Source organism: Phocoena sinus, chromosome 6, assembly GCF_008692025.1.
Source record: "Phocoena sinus isolate mPhoSin1 chromosome 6, mPhoSin1.pri, whole genome shotgun sequence".
Lineage (NCBI taxonomy): Eukaryota > Metazoa > Chordata > Mammalia > Artiodactyla > Phocoenidae > Phocoena > Phocoena sinus.
The window spans coordinates 30,726,156-30,751,632 of record NC_045768.1 but is presented as its reverse complement, the minus strand read 5'-3'; the positions used below and the strand labels follow the sequence as shown (position 1 = coordinate 30,751,632).

Genomic DNA, 25,477 nt, shown 5'->3' with positions numbered 1-25,477 from the left:
GACTTCCTCTTTCCTTTCCCTTCTTCCTCTCCCTGGCCCCGCCTCCCGGAAGTCTCACTTGGTCTTCGCTTGCGGGTAAGGGGTGAGAGGTGGGAGTGCTACGCGGACCTTGGTGAATAACTGCCCAGAGTTCTGCTCCCGGGCGGCGCAAGTTGGAAGAACTCAGGTTAGATCTCTGACAACGGTGGGAGGGACTCTGCAGGCAACGGGATCTCCGCCCTCTCCCGCTCCCAGGCCTCCCTCTCCGGGGCCTGCAGTTGGCCCATTCGGAGGCTGGGGTCCTTGGCCCCTCTCGAGTAGGATTGAGGCCCTTGTCCTGCTCCTCTGTCTCCAGGCGAGGTCCCACTCAGGTTGCTGCCACCGATACCCGTCTCCTGGAGCTTGAATTGGAAGCAGAGTAATTCTGATGGAAGTAGTAAAGTGCTTTAGCATCTATTCCGCCTCCTATGAGCTCCGAAACCTTGGGAGGCAAGCAAGGCAGACAATATCTGTTCTCTTGCATTGTGCATATAGAGAACTCACTCTTCCAAGGCAGCATGGCTCCCTAAAAGTTAGAACTGGGATTCACACCCAGGTCTAGCTTCCACAGGGTTGCACAAATTCGTGGGGAGAGCGTTTGGAAATAGAGAAGAAACTGCAAATATATAAAGGAGAGCTAGCATTTCTGAGTGCACACTTCATGCTAGGCATTATGCAGAATTCTTTCTGTACTTACTTATTCCTTATAAGGAGCATAGGAAGCTTATATTGTTGTTATTTCTGGTTTAGGAACTTGAGGCTCAGAGATGATAAATGACTTGTCCAGTATTAATAATTTAGTAGACATCTCCCAGGTCTCTTTCAGCTCTCTGATTCTCCCAACACTATAGAATTAACTTCTTTTCTAATCAAACTGAACTTTTCAGATGTTGACATTTCAGGAAATGAGATTCCTGAAATTTTTCTTGGTCTCTTCACCCTTTGCCCATTGGCTTATTTCTTAGCAGCATCCTATTTAGAAATTTGTAGTTCCGTAAATTCAGCTGTGACTCTTACTCCACAATTTTTCTCTTTCCAAGAGAAACTTAAGGATCATGTTGCTGAGTGTGGAATTGATGGATCCAGGTTAAAGGACTGGCCAGAAAAACTGCTAGTTTTTACATCACAGGTGGACCCTCTTTAGTTCTCTTTGCAAAACTTACCTAAGTTTCTGTCTTTTTTTTCTCTCCAGGAAAACAGCTATCATCTTGTGCCAAGATGTCAGGAATTGGAAATAAAAGAGCAGCTGGAGAGGCTGGCACATCTGTGCCTCCGGAGAAGAAGACAGCTGTTGAAGACTCAGGGACCACGGTGGAAACAATTAAGCTCGGGAGTGTCTCTTCAACGGTATGTGGAAACAATGCTGTGAGAGTGTGTTTTTCTTCTGTCCGTGGCCGCCTGAAAGTAATAATTTACGGAAGCCTTCTGGAGTAAGGGAAATTGATTTGAAAAGAAGAGGGAAATAAAACAGCCAGAAGTAGATGAAATGATGCATTGCTCATTTCTGAAGAAGAAATATATTGACATTTGATCTTTATTTTTAAAGGTATGTTTATATTCTCTGAAGATTCTGGTCCCTGATACAGCATTGAGGTATTTAGCATTATAGGTATTTAGTGAGGGAGTTATACACTGATTTTTCATTCATTGAAAACTTAGGTGCCAGGTACTAAGAAGCAATGTAGCAAAATCACCGAGAGAGTGTCTTCTTATTCACTGGGTTTTTGAGAGGATGAAATGAAAGAGTTCCTGCTAAGGAATATTACCTTTAACATGGTAATGTACTATTAATAGTTTTTATTGGGCTAGACATTGTGGCTCTAATGGTGAATAAAATAGATATTGTCCTTGCTGTTATGGAGTTTGCAGTTTTATTAGACTGTTATACACCAACAGCTTATAGTAATGTTATATGTCCATTAGACATCAGAAGCTCACTATAATAGGTCAGGAGTCTGTATTTTGGAGCTCAGCCATGGTGATATGGTATAAAAATGCTTCACATTTGTATAGCCTACAAAACCACATCTACTCTTTGAAATTGAGGATCAGAGAGAATAATAGGAACATTCAGAGTAAATTGTTGATAAGTATCATTTCTGAAGTTGTCTGGGGTTCATCAGCCTCCTGTTGCCAGGAGGTGATTTTTGTCTTGGCACTGTCTCATGTCATGCATCCCAAGGACACTTATTCATTCAATAATAAATATTTGCTGAGAATCTGTTATTTGCCAGACATTGTGCTTTACCCTAAGGACAGCCCCTGGACTTCAGCTTGTAGGTTGGCACTGAGAAGGGAACAGACTGTCATAATAGAGTGGGAAACGTGCTCTTCACAGGGATAACCACATGTGCTAAGGGAAGCACCGAACACACGTCCCATTTTGGACTTTATCCAGAAGGCCATGAGGAGCTACTGGAAGGTTTTAAGCAGGGGAGTAACATGCTCTGACTTAGGTTTGGAGAATAGACTGTAGGGGAGCAAGGGTTGTAAGCAGGAGTTCAGTTAGCAAAATTGTTTCCTCATTCCTTCTCCCTCTCCTCCCTCCCACTCTCCCTCTCTAAGGGTGGGGAGCTGGTGCATGTATCCACTGATCCCTGCCCCAGTTGGTTGAAGGTTGCCCTTGAAGGCAATAACTCCTCCTTTGCACTTTGAGGTTGCTGTAGTAAACAAACTGAGATTGTGGAGCAAAAAACTTTGAGACTGCAAGGTATGCTTGAAGTGGGACACTGGTAGGGTGACTGGAGCTGTCCACCAGAGGTGTGCTGAAGTCTGGAAGGCTGACAGATCGTGGCATGGGGCGCAAAAGTGTCTGCTACGTGTAGGAGGCTGTTGCCGTAATCTTGAGGGATCACAGTGGCTTGGGCCACTGTGGAGGTAGTGTCGACAAGATTTGCTTGTGGATTGGGTGAAGTATATGAGAGAAAGGAGGCACAATGACCCCAGGATTTTGGAAGTATGCAGTTTTCACTAACTGAGCTAGGGAAGGGTATGAGAGGAGCAGATTTCTGGGAGCTGTGGGGGATGAATCATGAGTTTGAAACTGGACATATAAGTTTGAGGTATTTATTAGACCTATGAGTGGATAGGTAGTTGGATGAGGTGATCTGCAGTCTGTGGAGAGATCTGGGCTAAAGCTGTACATTTGATAATCATTATTTTTTTAAATGGTATTTAAATCCATGAGACTATAGGCTCTCCCATAAGGAATGAGCATAGATAAAGAAGTCTGAGAACAGGGCCCTGGAGCACTGCAACCCTTCACGTCAAGGAGATGAGAAGAGACTAATTGAAGAGGGACCATTGAAGTAGGAGGAGAATAAGAGAGAGTGGGGTCCCGGAAGTCAAAAGAAGAAAGTGTTTCAGGAAGAGGTTGATCAGGTGCTCCTGATGGGTTGAGCAAGGGGAGGACTGAGACTTAGATTTAGCCTTAGAAATTTCACTGGAGTCTTGACAAAAACCGTGTTGGTGGAGTGGTGGCAATGGCAGCCTGACTGCAGTGAACTTAAGAGAATAAGAGAGGAGGGAAAAGAGGGCAGAGATGTTGCTTTGGAGGAGTATTGATGTAAAGTAGAACCAAGAAAATGGGGCCTTAGCCAGAGGGAAATGTGGGGTTGAGGGGAGGTTTTCTTAATTTGTTTTTTAAAGTAGGAGATATTACAGCATTTTTATTTATTGATGAAATGATTTGCTAGAGAGGGTAAAGTTGATGATGTAGCAGAAAAAGAAGACAGTTACTGGTGTGATGTCCTTGAATAGAAGAAAGAATGTAATACGATGCACAAGTGGGAGAATGGGCCTTAACTAGGAGAGGGATGGTTTATCGACAAGAAGGAGGGCAAGGGATGTGGGTTCAGATGTAAGCAGGGCAGTAGTGAGGGTTGTGGGAGATGGAGGTGGACATGCTCTTCTGATTGCTTCTGTTTTTTTTCAGTGAAATCAGAAGCAAGACTCATCTGAGAGTGAGGATGGGGGAGGAAGTTTTGGAGGTGCGGAGAGACAGGAGAAGGTAGGAAGTAGTCACCTTGAAGAGAGAACGGACTAGAGAGAGGGAGTAGGGCTGCTGGGCAGCACTGAGGACCTACCTGAGTCTGTGAGCATGAGTTTAAAGTGAGACCAGTCAGCATGGTGCTTTATTTTTTCTAGTCACATTTAGCTTCATGGATGTAGGTGGAGAGTTGGATGTTACCAGGATCGGGGTTTTCAGCAGGCAAATAGGGAGCAAGGGAGGAGAAGGTTATAAAACAGTGTGACTGGTCATGGAATTTAAGTTTGATAAGGAAGTGAGGAAGTGAGAGGAGTGAAAGACATAGGTACAGGACGAAGGTATAGGACCAATGGATTGTATAATAGATCCTGGAGGAGTTGAAGAATTGTTGGAGTTGATAAACTAGAGAGAGTGAGCTGGAAAAACAGGTGGTAACTGTAGAGAATGGGTTGTTTGAAATTGAGTTTATAGAGAACATCCAGGTACAGCTAAGACCACGAATAGGAATAACTGGGAGTTTGGTGACTGAGGGAGGTAAAGGACAAGATCATTGGAGGAGAGGAGGTCAGGATATAGGATCTGAGATACAGGAACGATCATCTATATGGGAATTGAAATCAGTAAGAAGTACAACATGAGTAGTATTGGAGAGAGTGATGACAAGCCAGGTGCTAAATCTTCAGGAAATGTGGGGAAGTGACCTGGGCATTTATAGGTGAGTGCAGCAAGGCAGGGTGGCAGGTGGTCCAGACCAATGGCATGAGCTGCAAAGCTAGGAGGTTTTAGGGAGCAAAGTGGATAATGGCTTAGTGGCATTGGAGAGCAAGGAGGACACCCACCTGCCTCCAGGCACAGGGCTTCAAAGCATGTGGGAGAGAAACAGCCATCACTGGAGAAGCCTGCAGGGAAACAGTGTTCTTATCCAGGTTTCAGGTGGAGCAAAGAAGGGGAAGGTGATGCTCAGAAAAGAGGTTAAACATATAGTTTATTAATAGTATTCATAAACTGGTACAGTTGGGAAGCTGTTGACTGTTTTGGTGTATCGAGACTGTTTAACCAAATGGAAGAGAGGAAAGTAAAAGTGAAACGAGAAATTCGTGCTCTAATAAACGGTTCTTACTTTAAAATATTCATTAATTTCTCAGTAAAGTAAAAATGTAATCATTTCGACATGCTGTTTCTTTGTCTGAAGTTCTCCCTCCCTCCCCCCCACCCCCCATCCCCCCACCAGCTTTTCTTAGAGAGAGGTTAAAGATACTGAGAGGGGTACACAATTACTGATGGAGTGACGTTTTTGCAGAAACAGGAGAGAATGGGATCCTCAGCACAAGTTGAGGTTTTAAGAATATGGGCATAAGTTGGTAAGTTGTGTGGATGGGTTTAGAAGATAGGAAATTGAAGAACTTTCCATCTGATGGTTTCTGTTTTCTCTTTAAAACGGAGGCCAAGTCACCTGCTTAGTGTGATGTGAGAGGAGTGCCTCAGTGTAGAAAAGGAGCTAGATCACTTGATCCAGAAAGAAACATTTCCGGACAAATGATAAGATCTGCTCAGGTTAGAATTCATTTTATAAAGGCACCAGTCTCCCTGGTTAAATGACCTTATCTAGAAGTCTCAGCATACTGGGTATAGGAATGGAATAGTCTAATACGTGGATTAATTCAGATTGGGGTTTGTTCACAGAGGTAGAATAAAAAGATTAAAGGCAGAGAACTTGAGGAGCCTGATAGGCAGGAGTTTGAAGGAATGTATTATAGGGTATAGTCAAGGTATGGAAGATAGTGGAGACAGAGGAGAAAGGAGAAAATTCAAATTTTGGAGATCCAGATGAAGACTGGTATATTGAGATAACAGCATGAGCTATCTGGAAAGAATGGAAAGTTGGAATTTAAGATTTCAGATGTGACACAGTTCCAGATAATGACAAAAGTCTAGGATGTGGCTTTTGAAATGTCTGGCTGAAGCACAGTGAAGGAAGTAATCATTGGAGTTAAGGAATTCAAAATGCTGACAGTGTAGATACTAGAGGATTGGATGGTTTGTCCACACAGGTACATGTCCACATGTATATTGAAGTCACCAGATGTGTTGACGGGGACTGGGATACAGAAGGACCTGGTTGTCAAAGTCTTGAATAAATGACGGGCAGTGGTTAGGAGATAGCTGATTGATTGGGGAAGAGGGTGATCTAGCTGGATGGTGGAGCCTCACAGTAGCAGTATTTTGTGGATGTACATGTGACTAGAACAGTGAGCTGGGTGAAGTCAAGGTTCTAGTGTATATGTGTGTGTCATTCTTTCCTCCCATCATCACAGACCTTTACCTTTATTTATTTCTTCTGCTTCTACTTCTTATCCCATTATTTGCTGTAAGATTTTATTAATAAATATCCTTTTTCATAGGAACTAAGTAATGCACATATTAGCCCCTGTTGAGTTTAACCACTGATTTGTCTAATTTCTTTATGGAGATTAATAAGACTGGTTTCCTGGGGCAGGAGGAGTTAGACATTCGAACACTGCAAGCCAAAAATCGCAAACTGGCAGAAATGCTGGATCAACGGCAAGCCATTGAAGATGAGCTCCGTGAGCACATTGAAAAACTGGAACGAAGACAGGCCACCGATGATGCCTCACTATTGATCGTCAACCGGTACTGGAGTCAGGTAGCTAGCTTGTTTTTATCTGAGCATTGTAGTTCTCCTTAGCAGACTCTTTATTTCCAAAGTTGTTTCCTTTTGTATTTTCGTAACTGTACCTTCCCTCCTCCAGTTTGATGAAAACATCCGTATCATCCTTAAACGTTATGATCTGGAGCAGGGTTTGGGAGACCTACTCACAGAAAGAAAAGCCCTTGTTGTGCCTGAGCCGGAACCAGACTCTGATAGCAATCAGGAGCGGAAAGATGACCGAGAGAGAGGTGAGTGTTGGTGGCGGATTTGCCACTTCATGCTTTCTGGCTGTTTGAAGTAGAGCTTCGCTTTGAGGCTCTCCATTTGAGGGGAAAAAATAGATTTTGATATTTCCAGTTTTATAATATTAGGGGCTTCTTTTTTCCCCCTGTGTCCTCAGGGGAAGGGCAAGAGCCAGCTTTCTCTTTCCTTGCTACTTTGGCCAGCAGTTCCAGTGAAGAGATGGAATCTCAGCTGCAGGAGCGCGTGGAGTCCTCCCGCCGAGCTGTGTCGCAGATTGTGACTGTCTATGATAAACTGCAAGAAAAAGTGGAGCTCTTATCACGGAAGCTGAACAGTGGAGGTGAGGCAAAAACCAGGAGACTGGAAGCAGAGGGGGAGAAATAGGAACTCACCTTTGTATGCTAGTTTGTAGTTTTCAGACTTACATATTTATTTTTAATTAAATTTCTTGGAGTCAGTTTTAATATGTCCTTGTTTTTTGTTTTTCTGTTATCTCTAATATTTCCAAAAAAAGTTGACTCAGGCTTTAGAATTGTTAGATTTTAGTGTTTAAAAAGATAAAACAAAATATTATAGGGATGGAAAAGTGTCTATTTGAAATAAAAGTATTATTTTATGTTAACTAATTAGATTTAATGCAAAAATTTATATTTGTTCAGTGTAGTTAAGTATTTGTGTAGTTATGTTGCATCTTCTTTTTTGAATTTATTTATTTTTGGCTGTGTTGGGTCTTCGTTGCTGCGCGTGGGCTTTCTCTAGTTGTGGCGAGCGGGGGCTACTCTTCATCGCAGTACACGGCCTTCTCATTGCGGTGGCTTCACTTGTTGCAGAGCACAAGCTCTGGATGCACGGGCTTTAGTAGTTGTGGCACGCAGGCTCAGTAGTTGTGATGCGTGGGCTCTAGAGTGCAGGCTCAGTTGTTGTGGTACACGGGCTTAGTTACTCCGTGGCACGTGGGATCTTGCCGGAACAGGGCTTGAACCCGCGTCCCTTGCATTGGCAGGTGGATTCTTAACCACTGCACCACCAAAGAAGTCCAGGTTGCATCTTCTTGTTTTTTTTTTTTTTTTTTTTTTTTTTTGGTACGCGGGCCTCTCACTGCTGTGGCCTCTCCTGTTGCAGAGCGCAGGCTCAGCGGCCATGGCTCACGGGCCCAGCCGCTCCGTGGCATGTGGGATCCTCCCAGACCGGGGCACGAACCCATGTCCCCTGCATCGGTAGGCGGACTCTCAACCATTGCGCCACCAGGGAAGCCCCAGGTTGCATCTTCTTAAGTGCCCTGATTTCATGCTTTAAATAATAATCCTGGTCTAGTTGTAATATATTAATTTCTCTGATTGTCATTAAGATGTTTAACCTTTCATTTCTGAAAGAAATATGTCAAATGCGATGGAGGTTGAACCATTGGATGGGAAAATAAGAATTTTCTTACTCTGTAGTTTTGTTTTTTAAGATACTTGGGCTAAATTATCAATAGAATTAAAAGAAGAGGCATATTAAAGACCTGTGAATATTTTGTGGGCAAAGGTTTCCTTTGCTTTTCCAATAGGGTGTTTGTGTATTTCTGTATTTTATTATTTGGATAACTGATACTTGTTTTAAGATATACAAATCAGAAATCACATAAAGTACACTACACAAGTCCTTCCATCTTACTTTCCAAAGACAGCCATTGTAAACAATATTATTCATGTCCTCCCAGACTTTTGTGTTCATATATTACATCTACTTGTGTGTTCCCAGCTCAGCTGTGTCTCTTGGTGCAGTGCCTTGCCTCACTCTTCCTTGTTTCTCCATTTTCTAGCACTGTTTCTGGTGTCTAGTGGGTGCTTACATAATGGTGAATGAATGGCTATAAATCTTCCCTGTCACCTAATGTAAACTGAGCTGTATGTTACTCCTTTCTCCCTTGGCTCCACTTGAATAGTTAGAAGGTATTATTAAACATTAGTAATATGCCACACGGATATACCATATGCATTATGATTTATACAGTATGCATGGTGTACCAGATAATATGCTATATGCAGAGGCTATGTCGTTATGAAACTTGATTTTATAAATGAATATCAAGTAAAGGAATTGCTGTATTTAAAAACAAACTAAAATGAGTAACACATTAAACAGTACTTTAAAATTATTCTTTTTTTTTTTTTTTTTTTTTTTTTTTTTTTTTTTTTGTGGTACACGGGCCTCTCACTGTTGTGGCCTCTCCCGTTACGGAGCACAGGCTCCGGACGCGCAGGCTCAGCGGCCATGGCTCACGGGCCCAGCCGCTCCGCGGCATGTGGGATCTTCCCGGACCGGGGCACGAACCCGTGTCTCCTGCATCGGCAGGTGGACTCTCAACCACTGCGCCACTGGGGAAGCCCTAAAATTATTCTTTTTGATGGCATGCATTTTAAGGTAGGATTTGAGTTAAAAAATAAAAACATTCAGTACAAGTTACAAACTGCTAAGCTATTATTTATAACATAAAAGGCAATTGCCATTGATAAGCTGAACGTTCTAAGAGATAAAAGCTGTATAAAGTATGAATTGTAGCATCAACTGTAACTTTTGGCGGTTCATTTTTTTCCTCATGTTTATTTGGTCCTTGATTCAAAAGAATTACATTTATCAGCTTGTTTATTAATTCACTAAATATTTATTGAGCTCTTATTGTATTCTGGGCCTTATTCTCAATATTTTAAGATATTAAGAGGACTAAAATTCAGCCCCTAGTTCTTAGCTTGGGTTATGAATCAGAATCATTTTGAGAGTTTTCGGAGCATACTCTTTTTTGGCCCTGCCCATGTTTATTCTTATTTAGTAGGTATAAGATGGGTCCTAGGTATCTAATTTTAGAGGTTCCACAAGTGATTCTGATGGGTAATGTTGGTTGAAAACCATAAAAGCCACCGCATGGCCAACCTGTATTATGTTTCTAAGAGTGGTGCCAATTTTACTTCCTGATAACTGTCTCTAGGGGCAGTATATAACCCGAGAGTATGTGGTTTCATTTACTAACATTTGGATTTCAGCTACAGTGTCTGTGACTGATTTTAAACATACTAATTTGGTATGGTAAGTTCTGTAGATTTACTACCTTCTTTGTAAATAACACTGCATACTTTGGTTTTTTTTGTTTGTTTGTTTTTGTTTTGTTTTTTTAACATCTTTATTGGAGTATAATTGCTTTACAGTGGTGTGTTAGTTTCTGCTTTATAAAAAAGTGAATCAGTTATACATATACATATGTCCCCATATCTCTTCCCTCTTGCGTCTCCCTCCCTCCCTCCCTATCCCACCCCTCTAGGTGGTCACAAAGCACCAAGCTGACCTCCCTGTGCTATGCGGCTGCTTCCCACTAGCTATCTCTTTTACATTTGGTAGTGTATATATGTCCATGCCACTCTCTCACTCTTTACAAGCTTACCCTTCCCCCTCCCCATATCCTCAAGTCCATTCTCTAGTAGGTCTGTGTCTTTATTCCCGTCTTGCCCCTAGGTTCTTCATGACCATTTTTTTATTTTTCACACTTTGGTTTTTGAGCCTCAGGAGTGCCTCTGGCATAGTATACCAGAATATGATAAGTAATTCTATGCTCTTGTCTTTATTCTTCATGATTTTATAGGTGCTCATTTGAACAAGGAAATTACTGCTCCCTGCCCTGCCCTTCCCTTCTTTCCCAACAGAGAGATGCTTCACGTTGGTGTTAGTGAATAATAGGAATTTGTGACAGTCTTAGAAAATAGAATTTTATTGCTATTAAGTCTGACATTGATTAGAGATACTTCTGTCTTGTCTACAATTCTAAAATGCAGGGTTTTTTGGTGATTGTGCCTTATCTGAATAAAGTTATAGGACCTCTCCTTTTCTTTTCTCAAGGCATTTTAATTTTATAGAAAGGGATGGGCGTTACGTGACCTTGCCTCTGTGTCTACCTCTACAGAAGCACAAAGTTGACTAATTTCCTTAAGCAAGTGCTTTAACGAAGGACTAAGTCCTCTACGCAAGCCTGGGTTCTTAATATGTCATGTGAAGATAATAAAAACCAGCCTACTTCTTGCAATTTTCAGGAAAATAAAGTGAGATAGCACGTTAATGCTTTGGTGGGATACACAGTTGTAAAATCTGACACTATAGATGCTAACTAAACTAAAGTACAGTTCTTCTCCCTCAGATAATCTGATAGTGGAGGAAGCAGTGCAGGAGCTGAATTCCTTCCTTGCACAAGAGGACATGAGGCTACAAGAATTGACAGACCTCCTTCAGGAGAAGCATTGCACCATGTCTCAGGAGGTACTTGACCAGAAAGGAGATGGCAGTTTCCAGTGGCCTGTGGCAGACATTGACTCAGAATACTAAGTGCTTCAAACATCATCTTACTCTAGAAAGCCTGTTTTTATACTGAAGAGCATGCAGGGCAGGTTAAAGCAACCACCTCTGAGAAATCAAAATCCGAGTAAAGGTTAAGGGAAGGAAATAATTGAACGTTTCTCCTTGACTCTGCCTCTGTTTAAGTGGACATTTTGGGATCTTAGTTTTTAGGAAGAATTACCATCATGGAGATTTGCAAAACAACACACCAAACCCCCAAATATTAAATTACTCCAAATATAAAAGACCATGTACAGTGTTACTGAGGAATAGGTTGGTAGAAATTTATCTGAGAATGGAGCAGTAGGAAATACTGCATTTATGATGACCTATGAACTTGAGGAATGTGGGTTTTCAATCCAAACTTGGACACACATAGTGCCACGACCAAACTATGTCAAGATTTGGGTGTTTGTTTATTGTATAAAATGATTGAGACAATGTGGTGATAAGCCTTCTGCTGAAATTTGACCTACCTTAGCTTGGCCACCCAACTCTTACGCTTATTGGTAAGTTAATAGTTAACCATTTACTTAGTGCGTAGCACTTAAGTACTTTACAAATATTATCTCTCATGGTCAAATAACTCTCATTTTACTGCTAAGGAAACAAATTCAAAGAAACTGATGACTGGTCTGAGGGCACACAGCCAGAAAGTGATTGAACTGTGATTTGGATGTAGGTCTGTTCAACTTCAAAGCCTATGTTCTTCATTATGTCCTCTTTCCTAAACTCCAGTGCCGGGGCTTCCCTCATGGCGCAGTGGTTGAGAGTCCACCTGCTGATGCAGGGGACAGGGGTTCATGCCCCGGTCCAGGAAGATCCCACATGTCGCGGAGCAGCTGGGCCCGTGAGCCATGGCTGCTGAGCCTGCGTGTCCGGAGCCTGTGCTCCGCAACGGGAGAGGCCACAACAGTGAGAGGCCCGCGTACCACACACACAAAAAAAAACTCCAGTGCCAAGGTGCATGCTGGGCTGGTTGCCTGGGAATCATTTGGGAAGTTTATTAATACTTCTCATCAACCTTCAAAGGGGTTAGAGTATAGTGGTGCTTATAAAGAAATTGGAGTGTAGTAAAAAAATCAGTATAACTTTCTGTCATGTTTTAAGGCATAAGCTAGGTGCTACCAAGATGAAAAGGTCTTCCTTTACCAGCCCTTTCCCAAATCTCATTTAGCATTACTAAGTTGGAGAGACATATTGCTCTGCTCAGCTGAGCTGATATCCAAGACGGCTCTCATGGCTGGTTGTTTTTTTTTGTTTTGTTTTCTCTTGTTTTTTGGGGTTTTTTTGGCCATGGCACATGGCTTGTGGGATCTCAGTTCCTTGACCAGGGATTGAACCTGGGCCATGGCAGTGAAAGCACTGAATCCTAACCACTGGACCACTAGGGAACTCCCGACTCATGGGTGGCTGTTGACGCTGCCTGTCAGCTAAGAGCTCATCTTAGTTGTCCACTGGAGTGTCGCCTCTCCAACATGGATGTTTTAGGGTAGTTGGACTTCTTACATGGCAGCTGACTTCTTCCAGAGAATGAGTGTTTCAAGAATATCAGGCAGAACCTGCATGGCCTTTCAGACGTAGCCTTGAAGTTATGTAGCATCATTTCCACTGGGTCACCAAAGTTGACCCAGATTTAAGAGGAGGGGACAGTGACCTCACCTTTTGTTGGGAGGACTGTCAAAGTATTTGGGGGCCATATTTTAAAACCAACACAAAAGATATGTGTAGATTAATGTGGGCATGTAACAGTTTTATAATTAAAGTATTAAATAGCATTAGCTGTGTACATCTCCTAAATAAGCAGAGAACAACATAGATTTTTGTATCTTTATAGCATCTGATTCTAGATTGCCCTGGGCTCAGCTTGAAAAAGAGAATGGAAGTTTTCCTTCCATTCTCTTTGGATTATTATTTGTTGGAATATGGGAAGGGAAAGTAGAGGGTAAAGATAGCTGTCTTTTCTAAATAAATATTTGAATTTTTATCTCCTAAAATATTTGTCTGGTAAAATCAAGGATGTTATCTTTTGTCTCTTAAAAAACATATTTTCTGATGGGTTTGTGGTCTATATAGGGAAATGGTGCTTCTCAGAGGTAGAAAAATTATTGAATCTTAAGTAGTCTTTTCTTTGTGAGAGTTCTTATAGACTTGTACAGTTTTCATAATTGTGACTTACCCAAACTGTTAAACCTGTGATTTCAGTTTTATACTCATGTGTTGGGAAGAGGGTGAAATAGCTTTTACTTAAACCTTTTCTTTAATGACACATAAGCAAGGGTTAATTTTGTGGGATTTGGGATATAAGGCATTCCTTTTCTAACCTGGTCTTTTTTTTTGCTGTATTTTTCTGAACACCTGTGTTTGGGATGTAGTTCGCCAAGTTGCAGAGTAAAGTGGAGACAGCTGAGTCACGAGTATCTGTCCTGGAGTCCATGATTGATGACCTGCAGTGGGATATTGACAAAATTCGAAAGAGGGAACAGCGACTCAATCGACACTTAGTAGAAGTCCTAGAACGGGCAAGTGCTGTTTTATTCATAGTTTGAAGACTAGAATCATTTTAAGGAGTCTACTCAGAAAGGATGAACTTGGGTAGTAGTACTTGAAGAAAAAATGGACTTCTTTGAAAGTACTTTGGTTATCAGACTAAACTTTTAGGGCCTCTCACTAAAGAATCTTTGTCTTCTCCATAGGTGAATTCAAAAGGTTATAAAGTATACGGTGCAGGGAGCAGTCTCTATGGCGGCACAATCACTATCAATGCCCGGAAGGTAAAATCACGACGCCCCGAGGGTTTGTTTCTTTGACCTGGTGTCAGGAATTGTGTTAGGTATTGTGTTAGTGACAATGTGGGGTTTTGCTAGAAGAGTCGATCAGTGGAGCTGGAAGCTTAGGAATGGGAATGATTTAGAAATTCCTTTTCTTTACTCTCATTTTGCTATTTCCTCCTTTTCCCAGTTTGAGGAAATGAACGCAGAACTTGAGGAGAACAAAGAGTTGGCTCAGAACCGTCACTGTGAGCTGGAGAAACTTCGGCAAGACTTTGAGGAGGTCACTACGCAAAATGAAAAGCTGAAGGTAGGAGACACAACTCTGAGGGGCAGTAAAATGAAACTTTTTGCTGATAACTCACATATGTGTTATGAACCGTCATAATTTATTACGGGAAAGAAAAATGTAAGTTTTGTTGCTATATCCATTTATTTAGTTATATATATACTTAATATTGGTACCCTGCCTTTTCTGAAAAGGATTTAAAGCAACCTACAAAAATACATTGGCTGAATCAAAGTGCACTAACTTAAGAATTGTTGAGAAAAAATGAGGAGTAGGGTGAACTAGGGTGAGGATCCAAAGTGGGTTTTAAAAATGGGGCTTGTATACAAGATACATGCAAGAAGCATGTAGCTACAGTACGTAGGCCACTCCCATGTCAGTAACTGCCAAATGTGGGCCACAGAAGTTGCCTCTGCAGCTTCTAACTGCCAAAACAGAGAAAGAAACATGGTCAGTGATCCTGTTGGTTTTCAAACCTGCCCATTAGAATTTTCTCTCCCTGGTTCTTGGGGAGAAGAAAGTAGATTCCGAAAGTCTTCCCACCCCTCTTTCAGTCACAACCACCTATCTTTTATAATTTTATTTGTTTCTAGGTAAATATATGAATAAAGATGTTTGAACTGAAAAAAAAAAGAACAAAAACAACCTGAGTTGAATCAGTTGATGTGTTTGGGTAATTAAAGTAAACAGTTACTTAGGAGAAGCATAAGTTGTTTTTTTTTTTTTTTTTTTTTTTGGTACGCGGGCCTCTCACTGTTGTGGCCTCTCCCGTTGCGGAGCACAGGCTCCGGACGCGCAGGCTCAGAGGCCATGGCTCATGGGCCCAGCCGCTCTGCGGCATGTGGGATCTTCCCGGACCGCGGCACGAACCTGTGTCCCCTGCATCGGCAGGCGGACTCTCAACCACTGCACCACCAGGGAAGCCCCATAAGTATTTTTGATACAATACCAAAAATTTTTTTCTCTGTGACTGTCAATAAAGAGAACAAGTTAGTGGCTAGGGTCCTCAACTATGTTCTTAAAATAAGTATCCTGACAAATTTCGTAGTGCTCTTCTCTGTCCCTAGATCTGACAGATTTCATAGGGCTTTTCTAGTGTCCTTGGATCTAGGTTGACACATAATGTAAAACATGTATGAATTAAAACAATCGTTGGGTGGAAGAATACAGGTACCAGGTACCACCTCTTGGACAGTCTACTTTAAGTTAGGATAGATTTTATTGTAACTAGAGGAATAGGTAGATAGATTTCATAAAGTTTGTCTCAGTTGCACAAGACGTCAGAGAGTTTAAGATTTTATTTCCAGGCTAGCATCCTAGATTCTGCTTCTGACTTTTCTTTTCTTTGGGCCCTCCTAAGGTGGAATTACGGAGTGCTGTGGAGGAAGTGGTCAAGGAGACTCCAGAATATCGCTGCATGCAGTCACAGTTCTCTGTCCTGTACAACGAGAGCCTGCAGTTGAAAGCCCACTTGGATGAGGCTCGGACCCTACTTCATGGCACCAGGGGTACCCACCAACGCCAAGTTGAGCTCATTGAGGTAACAGCCTAGCTTTGTCTTCTGTATATAAGCTTCCTCCCTCATAAATTTTATAATTTTACTCTCTTCTGCTCAATCTTTTATTCATTCAGAAAACATTTATGGAGTGGCTGTAGGTCTTTACTCTGCTAGATGGTGGGCATCCTGCCATCAGAGATCTTAGAGTCTAGTGGGGAGAACAGTATCCAGTAGAATGCAGTGTGTTGCAATAGAGTATATCCAAAAGGTACAGTGATAAAGGAGACAGAACATCTGATTTGACTGTGGAGCCGTCCTGATTCCACTTGCCAAAGTGCAGTATGACTCTTAAGGATAAATACAAGTTTACTCGTAGATAAAAATAGGAGAAGGGCATTCCCAGCAGTGAGAACAGCAGATGTAAAAAAAATAGTTTAGTATGGCTGGAGTCTTATGTACATTGGGGAGAATAGTGTATAGAAGCTGTATCACTGCTTACAAGCCATTATATCATATAATGGCATATGTAAATAATTTTTTTAAGGCAGAAACTTTCATTCATGTGTTCACTTCTGTATTTTCCATTGCCTTTAAGGTTATGTTTATAGTAGTTTGTCTTTTACTGTGTGTCTGCCAAAGAGCTGAGTATATCTTACTTTACTGTTTATATACTGTTTTCTTCTTTAGTTCTCCAACCAGATTGTAATATTCTCAGTTAGGAACCATTTCCTGTATTTCTTGAGTCTCCTGCTAGTTCTCAGATCAGTGTTTTGTAGCTGTCTGGTGCTCATTAAGTATTGATTGAATTGGAACTTTTCAGAGTAATCCCTCCTTTCTTGATGTTTTCTCTTTTTCTCCTTAGATCCTTATAGATCAAGGATCTATATACGTAGATAAGGATCTTGATCCTTATAGATCAAATTTAGGAAACAATAATAGAATATGATGACATGTCCACATTTTGATAAGAATTTTTGATTGGTTCCTTTTTCTGTGTGTAGCGAGATGAGGTTAGTCTTCATAAGAAGCTGAGGACCGAAGTGATCCAGCTAGAAGATACACTGGCCCAGGTCCGCAAGGAGTATGAAATGCTGAGGATAGAATTTGAGCAGACCCTTGCTGCCAATGAACAAGCAGGTACAGTTACTCTGGCTCCACCCTGTAGTTCGTCTGCTACACATGCGTTCCTTGAAAGACACAGCGTGGTCACCAGGGTTTGTTATGGAGCTCAGAAGTCCTAAAGAACCTTAATTCAAATCCTGTCATTCATTTTGGTTTACAGCCTGGGTGCTTGTTTTTTAACTCAGATTGGCCAGTTTTGTTTTCATCTTCTGAGAAGGAATCTTCCTTTTGTCAATTCTCCCTGTTTCTCAGAGGTCCCTCATGTGTTCTACACTTTCTCTCCTTGTGCCTTTGCCCTTGTCACACTTCTTTCTGACATTGCTATTGCTGTATTTAAGGCCCCATAAACCGGGAGATGCGCCACCTCATCAGTAGCCTCCAGAATCACAATCACCAGCTGAAAGGGGAGGTCCTAAGGTATAAGCGGAAACTGAGAGAAGCCCAGTCTGACCTGAACAAGGTAACCAGGAGGAGGAGAATAAGTATTATTTTCTGTTAAGTTTGCAAAGCTGTCTTGGGGTGAGGAGAGTGGTGTGGTCACCACTAAGTGACCACTAAGTAAGTGTGGGTGCTGCTTTCCTTTCTCTGCCCTCCCAGACACGGCTGCGCAGTGGCAGTGCCCTCTTGCAGTCTCAGTCCAGTACTGAGGACCCTAAGGACGAGCCTGCAGAGCTAAAACAAGATCCTGAGGACTTGTCTGCCCAGTCCACCGCATCGAAGGCATCTCAGGAGGAAGTCAACGAAATTAAGTCCAAACGCGATGAGGAAGAGCGAGAACGAGAAAGGAGGGAGAAAGAGAGGGAGCGAGAAAGAGAGCGGGAGAAGGAAAAGGAGAGAGAACGAGAGAAACAGAAACTAAAAGAGTCAGAAAAAGAGAGAGATTCTGCTAAGGATAAAGAGAAAGGGAAACATGATGATGGAAGGAAGAAGGAAGCAGAAATTATCAAACAATTGAAGATTGAACTCAAGTAAGAGCAATGTTTAGAGTAACTGTTTCTGACTCAAAAGCTAAGGTTAGGACATCGTGCATGAAATGTTTGAATGATGGCATGGCTTATTCAATAATTGTAATGTATCAGGTGTAACTAAATGTACAATTAATGTACAATTCTTGATCAAGTGTACGACTTCAGTGGCCTGTGTAGCTATTGTATACTCTGGTTCAGTGATCAGGTCTCAATAAACCCCATTGTTGTAGCCTTATTCTTCATGAATCCAAATTAAGGAAAAGGATGTCATGATTGAGGTAACACTCATGAGAATTATTGGAAGTAAATACTGCTGTTTACTAGATTTGGGCAAATTGTTGGCATGAATTATAATTTAAATTATAGTAGGTAGAATATGTATCGCTATAACTTGAACAGTATTGATCTCTTTGCCTGGCAGTTAAGTAGTCTGTGTGTATATCAGATCATTTTAAGAGATTTCTAGGAGGTTTACTCCTACAGGCATTGAGACAGACCTTTAAGTCAAGAAACACTGCCGTAATCTCACATATCGCCGCTTCTCATCCTGCTCAGCCGTACCTTTTCTGATAGAACCGGTTCCTTCTTGCTCCCCATTGGTCATGGTAGAGTGTTTATTGATGTTTGGATTTAAGGGACTACTGTGCTCAAAACATTTGAACTTCTTTGGTATATAAAAGGATAGTTAAGAGGTTTGAAAATTTAGTAAGGTAAAGTTTTAGCCTTTAGCCGATGGTTAATCACTCAGTTGTCAAATCTAGGATTAGCAGTATATTTTAAACTTTGAATTTTCTCCCTTTTTTTCTCTCTTCCTCTTGCTCTCTTTAAGGCAATTTTTTTTCCCTCCAAGTGTGGTATCAGAATTATTTGGGTGACTTACTTAAAATACATTCCTGGACTCCATCCCAGACCTACAGAGTCTCAGTTTCTAAGAGTGGCGCCCCAGAACTTTGCCTATTTAACAAGTGCCATAAGTGTTTATTTTAGAACTATGTTGGAGAACTTGGTCTGACGGGAGAAATGAGTCTTTTATACAAACTTACTTTTCTATACTTTCTGAGTATATCCAGAAATCTCTTGATAGTCTGTGCAAAAGTTTTGTCTTTTAGTTGTGTTATGTAAAGTGTAAAATAGAACTGTTGTAAAATATTTTGCATAATTCAAAATTCCCCTCTCTGATGCCCTTTGTTTTCTCATTACACCATTCCCCTCTACCACCCTCATCATAGGAAGGCACAGGAGAGCCAAAAGGAGATGAAACTATTGCTAGATATGTACCGCTCTGCCCCAAAGGAACAGAGAGACAAGGTTCAGCTAATGGCAGCTGAAAAGAAGTCTAAGGGAGAGGTAATCTAATCTGCCATTACCTGTCATTCTGGTCAAAATCTTCCATTTGTGGGATTTTCCTTCACACTTCTGAAGGCTGTAGTTTCTTTAAAGTTAGCATTTAAGACTTAGCAACATTTTCTTCCCTTTCAAAGACCATCTAATATAGAGACTTCCAGATTTTCCACTAGGTGGTAAGGTATATCAGAATTACGGGGAATAGGAGTAACCTTTTCAAACTTTTTGTTCCCCTTTGTGCCATATAAATCATCGTCATACTGATTTTCTTTTTCTGGTTACTTTTGGGAAGAATGCCTTGTTCTTTTAAAATTGGGAGCCTAGGAAAAAAAAGGGTGAGGACTATTCTAAAGAAAAGTACATTTGCGCTCCTCAAAAATGCCGCTTGCAGGGCTTCCCTGGTGGCACAGTGGTTGAGAGTCCGCCTGCTGATGCAGGGGACACGGGTTTGTGCCCCTGTCCGGGAAGATCCCACATGCCATGGAGTGGCTGGGCCCATGAGCCATGGCCGCTGAGCCTGTGCGTCCGGAGCCTGTGCTCCGCAAAGGGAGAGGCCACAGCAGTGAGAGGCCTGCGTACCACAAAAAGAGAAAAAAAAAATGCCACTTGCAGAAGCGTGTGACGTTGGAATGGAGTGATGTTAAAGCAGGGTTGTGATGTGGTGCACTAGTGTATCATTTGTCTCCTTCCATAATCCTATAAAGGTTCTTTTGGTGTTATGGGCCCTCCATCTGTGCACAGTATTAATTGATTTTTGAAATTGTATTATAGCTTTTTTGTTTTTCTTTTCATGTGATTTCTTTCCTCCTATAGTTGGAAGATTTAAGGCAAAGACTCAAAGATCTGGAGGATAAGGAGAAAAAAGAGAACAAGAAAATGGCTGACGAAGATGCCCTGAGGAAGATCCGGGCAGTAGAGGAGCAGATAGAATACCTGCAGAAGAAGCTGGCCATGGCCAAGCAGGTGGGCATACTTTCTTTATTTAATGAGCTTTTTAAGTAAGTTTTACTTGATAAGTAAGTTGACAGCGAAATTTGCCCTGTCATTCCAGTTTTTTTTTTTTGGTTAATATTTTTTTCTCCTATATGTTTGTTTTTACACTGAAGTCTCTCATCCTTCAGTTACTTTGTTTTGTGTATTTGTGAGGAAGGAAATTTACTTCTATTTTCAAATGGATAGACAGTTATTCAAAAACTGTTTCTTGAGGGATGTATCGTTTCTCTGCTGATCTGCAATCAGGGGATGTAATGAATATAAAATTTTATAAAAAGATATAAAATTTTATACACATTATGATTATAAATACATGAAACCAAGAAAAACATGTTCCCCAAATAGGTTACAAATAAATAACCAGTATGTCAACTGTAGTGGTTTCTGGATCATAGAACTATAGAGACTTGTCCCCTTCTCATAAGGAACATATATTTCTTTATTTTTAAGTCCCAATGGATTTTATTAACTTTCGATAATAAAGATACCAAAAATGGTTGGAAAAACCATATAGGTACATAAATAAACCAAAGTACACATGGGTATTTAATATGTGCAAAAGATATAGTTTTAAATCAGCAAGAAAAAGGAAGATGATTAAATGTGGTGGGCAAAAACAAAATAATTTTGGAAAAAAGTTGGAGATATATTTGAACACTCTACACTAAGATAATTTCCAAATGGAACATATATATAATGTTAAAGAAATCCATAAAAGAACCAGAAGAAAACAGATACATTTCTTTTTAAATTTTAAGTGGAGAAGACCTTTCTAACTATTAGTAAAAGTCTAAAAAGTATGAAAGATAAGATTGATAATTTTGACTTATAAAAAAGACCACACAAAACTTCTTCTACACGGCAGCAAAGCAAAAGGGTAAATGAGAAACCTGGAAAAAATATTTCTAACTCTTATCATGAAAGGGCTTATCTTTCTAATATATATTAAAAAATCCCCAAAAAATGATAGGGAAGAAAACTCAAAAGCCCAATAGAAGAACAGATGAAAGATATTAATAATTCATAGAAAAACAAATGGCTCTTAAACATATGAAAAGATGCTCTGTAATTTATAATAAGACAAATGTAAATTAAAACTAGTTTTACGTTCAGTTTTTCACCTATCAGATTGTTATGAAACAGATGTTTTCAGAGTTGAAAAGTGTAGATTCAAGTCAGTATTATAATTGTGGAAAAGTATGAGAAAATGTGAGGTTTTATGATAGAAATTTTCTTAACCAACTCCTACTTGATCAGTTTGCTAGATTATGGTGTATATAATTTTAGTCTGCTTCAGCTGACCTCAAATACGGACCAATTAATGAGCATCAGACCAACAATCAATGCCAATGGCTTCAGATTCCTAGGGCTAACCTAGTGACAAAACTAAGCTTCTTAAAACTGTCTTCTCTGTCACTAGGTTATTTCCATAACAACAGTAGGAAAGTTTAGTTTCCTGTGTGCATTTCTTTGGAGTTAGAAGATTCCATTAAAATGAAGGTTCTTCTTTCTTATTTTAGGAGGAAGAAGCTCTCCTCTCTGAGATGGACGTCACAGGCCAGGCCTTTGAAGACATGCAGGAGCAAAATATCCGTTTGATGCAGCAGTTGAGGGAGAAGGATGATGCAAATTTCAAGCTCATGTCAGAACGTATCAAGTCCAATCAGATCCATAAGCTGCTGAAAGAAGAGAAGGAGGAGCTGGCAGACCAGGTTTTGACTCTGAAGACTCAGGTAACTAGAATGAAAAAAGTTTTCCAGAATCCTGTTGAAATAGGGTGCTTTCTACACGAAGATACAAGTAAAAAAAAAATGATTATTGTGGCATTTTTTGTAATAGGAAAAACTCCCCAAAACTAATGTACATGATTTGGGTGCCGGGAAATAAATTACACATCCCTACAGAGGAGCACAGTGCAGCTGTTTAAACAAAAGTGGATCTGCTAATAAGGAAGAGTGTTTAAATATATCATTGAGGGATTCATCTGTTTATCCCTTCTGTGTTAAAAATGTGTATGTCTTTGTGTGCACGTGCTGTGTATCTTAAAAATTTCTGTAAGGCTGCATGAGAAGCTGTAAGAGTGGTTACCTGATTACTTCTGGACGTTGAGATGAGAGAATTACCATAGTCTTGCATGTAATTTGAAAGGTTCATGGATAAAATCAGTAATAGTTCGAGTTTTCTAACAGATTCTCTTTTGTGGGCCTGTGGATTAACAGAGCCTATTCAATTTTTTGTGTTTTTCCTTCCTGCTTGTGTTAAAATGTGATTTTCTTTTTCTAAGGTTGATGCCCAGTTACAGGTAGTGAGGAAACTGGAAGAGAAGGAGCATCTGTTACAAAGCAACATTGGCACAGGGGAGAAGGAGCTGGGTCTTAGGACCCAAGCCTTAGAGATGAATAAACGCAAGGTATGATCGATTACTCTGTGGTCTAAAGTGACAGTTAGTCTTCAGAGGAACAAATAAGTTTAACACTGATAAAATTACAGGTTCACTTTATTCCTTGGGCGTGGTAACGTTTTGTCTCACTGGAAATAAGTGGTGATAAGATAATGTTGTTCATACATCCCTCATAGGCAATGGAGGCAGCCCAGCTTGCAGATGACCTCAAAGCACAGTTGGAGTTGGCTCAGAAGAAGCTACATGATTTTCAGGATGAGATTGTGGAGAACAGCGTCACCAAAGAAAAAGATATGTTCAATTTCAAACGGGCCCAGGTCAGTTGTTTTTTCTTCACTTTTTGCCTTTTAGGTATTTTCTGAGCTCTAAGATGACCTATGTTACAAAAGAGTCATTGGTCTGTCGTATCAATGTGTCATTTCCTATTTAACTGTAAGTTCCTTGAGTGAAGAGATGGAGTCTGTTTTCTTCACTGAAAGCTATCCCCAAAGCCTATCGTGGTGCCTGCCACCTAATGGGCATGAAATAAATATTTATTTATTTAAATGAATGAGTTAGTGAAATCGTAAAGAAGTAGCAGCAAAAAAAAACACTAGAGAATTTTAAAGTTCTTCTTTAAATTCTTCTACAATTTTTTCTATTTTTTGCATGCCAACTGTTCCTCATGCTGCCTTTCTATAGTTATCTATAAGTCTGTAAATTCTGATCCAATCTATCTTCAGCCTAAAAACTAATTGCCTTAAAATAAGGTGGCCTATCAAGTTTTCATCTTTTTTTCTTTTTTTAAAATTTAATCCCTCTAAACTTAGACTGGAGTTTCGCAGAACTGAACTGACAGTAGTTAGATGCAACTGAAGTTTGGTGATATGATTGTGGTTGCCTGTTCCGAAAAAAAAGAAAATAGCTTGTCATTTGCAATTCTCTACATTCCTAAAATATAGTTAGGCATGAAAGGACAGAAAGTCCTTTCTTTCTGCAACAGAAAGTTCAGGTTGGAGCAATTAATTTTTCTCAAAAGTGACAGATCTGGGGGAGTGTGTAATGGGTATGCTATCCCACCACAGGAGGACATCTCTAGACTTCGAAGGAAGCTGGAGACCACAAAGAAACCAGACAATGTACCCAAATGTGATGAGATTCTGATGGAGGAGATTAAGGATTACAAGGTTAGAAAAACTGCCTCAGTGATTTGTGTGTGTTTTTTTGTTTTGGCCTACAGTGGCCTACTAACAGATTAGGATAATAAATACTGAACCTCTTTACTTGAAGGTAACAGAGAATGCTTTATTATGTGTGTGTGGTGGGGGCGTGCGGTGCTATTACTGTCTTAGTGCTTAATGGATTTTTTGCTTATATATAAGAGCCATTTGGGTCCTAAACCTTTATGGTTGCTCTGACTGTGATTTCTTTTTTTTCTAGGCACGCCTGACCTGTCCATGTTGCAACATGCGTAAAAAGGATGCTGTACTTACCAAGTGTTTTCATGTTTTCTGCTTTGAGTGTGTGAAGACCCGCTATGACACCCGCCAGCGCAAATGTCCCAAGTGTAATGCTGCTTTTGGTGCCAATGATTTCCATCGCATCTACATTGGTTGATCCAAGCCAAGAGAAGAAGAGGGGCAGGCTGGACAGGCACTTAGTCAATAACCACCAAACCTCTACCTCTTCTCTCCTTGACTGTCACCCACAGGGCAGTTTGTCCGTCAACTCCCTTTCCTTCACAGACCTTACGTCCGGGTTCTCCTCACTAATTCCTAGGTGACTTCGGGAGGAAAGGACTGGTAATGCAAGTCTTGGGTTTTAGAATGAATTAGAAACAACTTTTATTTGTCTTCCCTACCAGCTTTGTGTATTTCCTGCCTTTAGACTTTTCAACATCTTCAGGCTTTTACTGTATAATCTTGGATTGTCCATTCCTCCTGAAGAAGTCAAATTGGTATTTTTGACACAGAGAAAGAAACAAGAGTAGAGACACATGGCTACTTGCAGTGGGCGGTGATCTTTTAGAAATAAGCTGTCTGCAGGCATAAACAGTACTTGATTTGGGCAGTAAACTTTTTGTAAACTTGGATTATAAAATGGTATCATCATGCTACTTATTCCTGGATAGTTTGAAGCCTTAATGAAATTTATGTCCAGGATGATTCAATCCATTTCCTGTTCACTAGCTAAGTAATTTGTTAAGGTCAGCTGACCTTGTTACAGTTACTTAAGTTTTGAATGTTCTACTCATTGATGCCTTTAAATTTCTTGAGGCCAGAATAATTTCAAATACTATAGCCCCTTTTATCTTATAATGAAATCAAGATTGGAGAGGATGGGGCACGGGGCTGCGATGGTGAAGAGATCTTCTGGGTACCCTGGGGTCTCGACACAGGGAGGCCTTGGTGAACTATGAATTACTCTCATATGCCTCTCCACAGGGGTTGTCGTCACTCCTGTTTTCCAGAAGATTCTCTGTAATGTTTCTGTAGGACTTTATACTCCACAAGCTTCAATTAAAGCAGGATTCAGTTTGCTTTTGTGTTTATGTTTTCCTTTGAAATTTTTCTATTTGTCAGTATTAGTTGATTTTATACCTGCTGTTTTAGAATTGAATTCTCTTGAACAGAAATAATCAACTTAGATTAAGGGGCTAGCTCTGTTTAAAGTATTTATTTCTCTGATTAACTGAAGCACTTTTCTCCCAGTTGTTTTATTGAATCTGTTCTGCGGAGTGATTATGCCTAAAATATAATGGTTTATTTGACTATTTAGTTCTCTCTCATAGTTCGCTATGGGGGTAAGAGATTGTGATTTGTTTTCCAGA

At 40.5% G+C, this 25,477-nt stretch overlaps 1 protein-coding gene across 2 annotated transcripts; it reads left to right on the top strand.

The window, feature by feature from the left end:
- The first annotated feature begins 27 nt into the window (after positions 1 to 27).
- On the top strand, positions 28 to 25,187 carry RNF20 (ring finger protein 20). Of its 2 annotated transcripts, XM_032635574.1 has the most exons (21): positions 37 to 166; positions 1,211 to 1,365; positions 6,504 to 6,671; positions 6,778 to 6,925; positions 7,078 to 7,260; positions 11,086 to 11,204; positions 12,021 to 12,245; positions 13,658 to 13,804; positions 13,979 to 14,056; positions 14,244 to 14,363; positions 15,703 to 15,882; positions 16,842 to 16,977; positions 17,301 to 17,422; positions 17,560 to 17,930; positions 19,160 to 19,277; positions 20,088 to 20,237; positions 21,788 to 22,000; positions 22,552 to 22,677; positions 22,845 to 22,985; positions 23,733 to 23,834; positions 24,088 to 25,186. In XM_032635574.1, exons 2-21 carry the CDS (start codon positions 1,237 to 1,239, stop codon positions 24,262 to 24,264), a joined length of 3,153 nt encoding a protein of 1,050 aa, XP_032491465.1. In that variant the 5' UTR covers positions 37 to 166; positions 1,211 to 1,236; the 3' UTR covers positions 24,265 to 25,186. The 2 variants fall into 2 exon arrangements, with proteins under 2 accessions (XP_032491466.1, XP_032491465.1); XM_032635575.1 differs by lacking the exon at positions 12,021 to 12,245 and having other exon boundaries at positions 28 to 166; positions 24,088 to 25,187.
- The last annotated feature ends 290 nt before the right edge of the window (positions 25,188 to 25,477 follow it).

Bases quoted from the DNA above. Each gene is read 5' to 3' on its own strand.
- RNF20 (XM_032635574.1), top strand. From the start codon at position 1,237: ATGTCAGGAATTGGAAATAAAAGAGCAGCTGGAGAGGCTGGCACATCT. The intron at 19,278-20,087 runs GTAATCTAATCT...TTCCTCCTATAG, and splicing joins AAAAGAAGTCTAAGGGAGAG to TTGGAAGATTTAAGGCAAAG. The intron at 22,678-22,844 runs GTATGATCGATT...CATCCCTCATAG, and splicing joins TAGAGATGAATAAACGCAAG to GCAATGGAGGCAGCCCAGCT.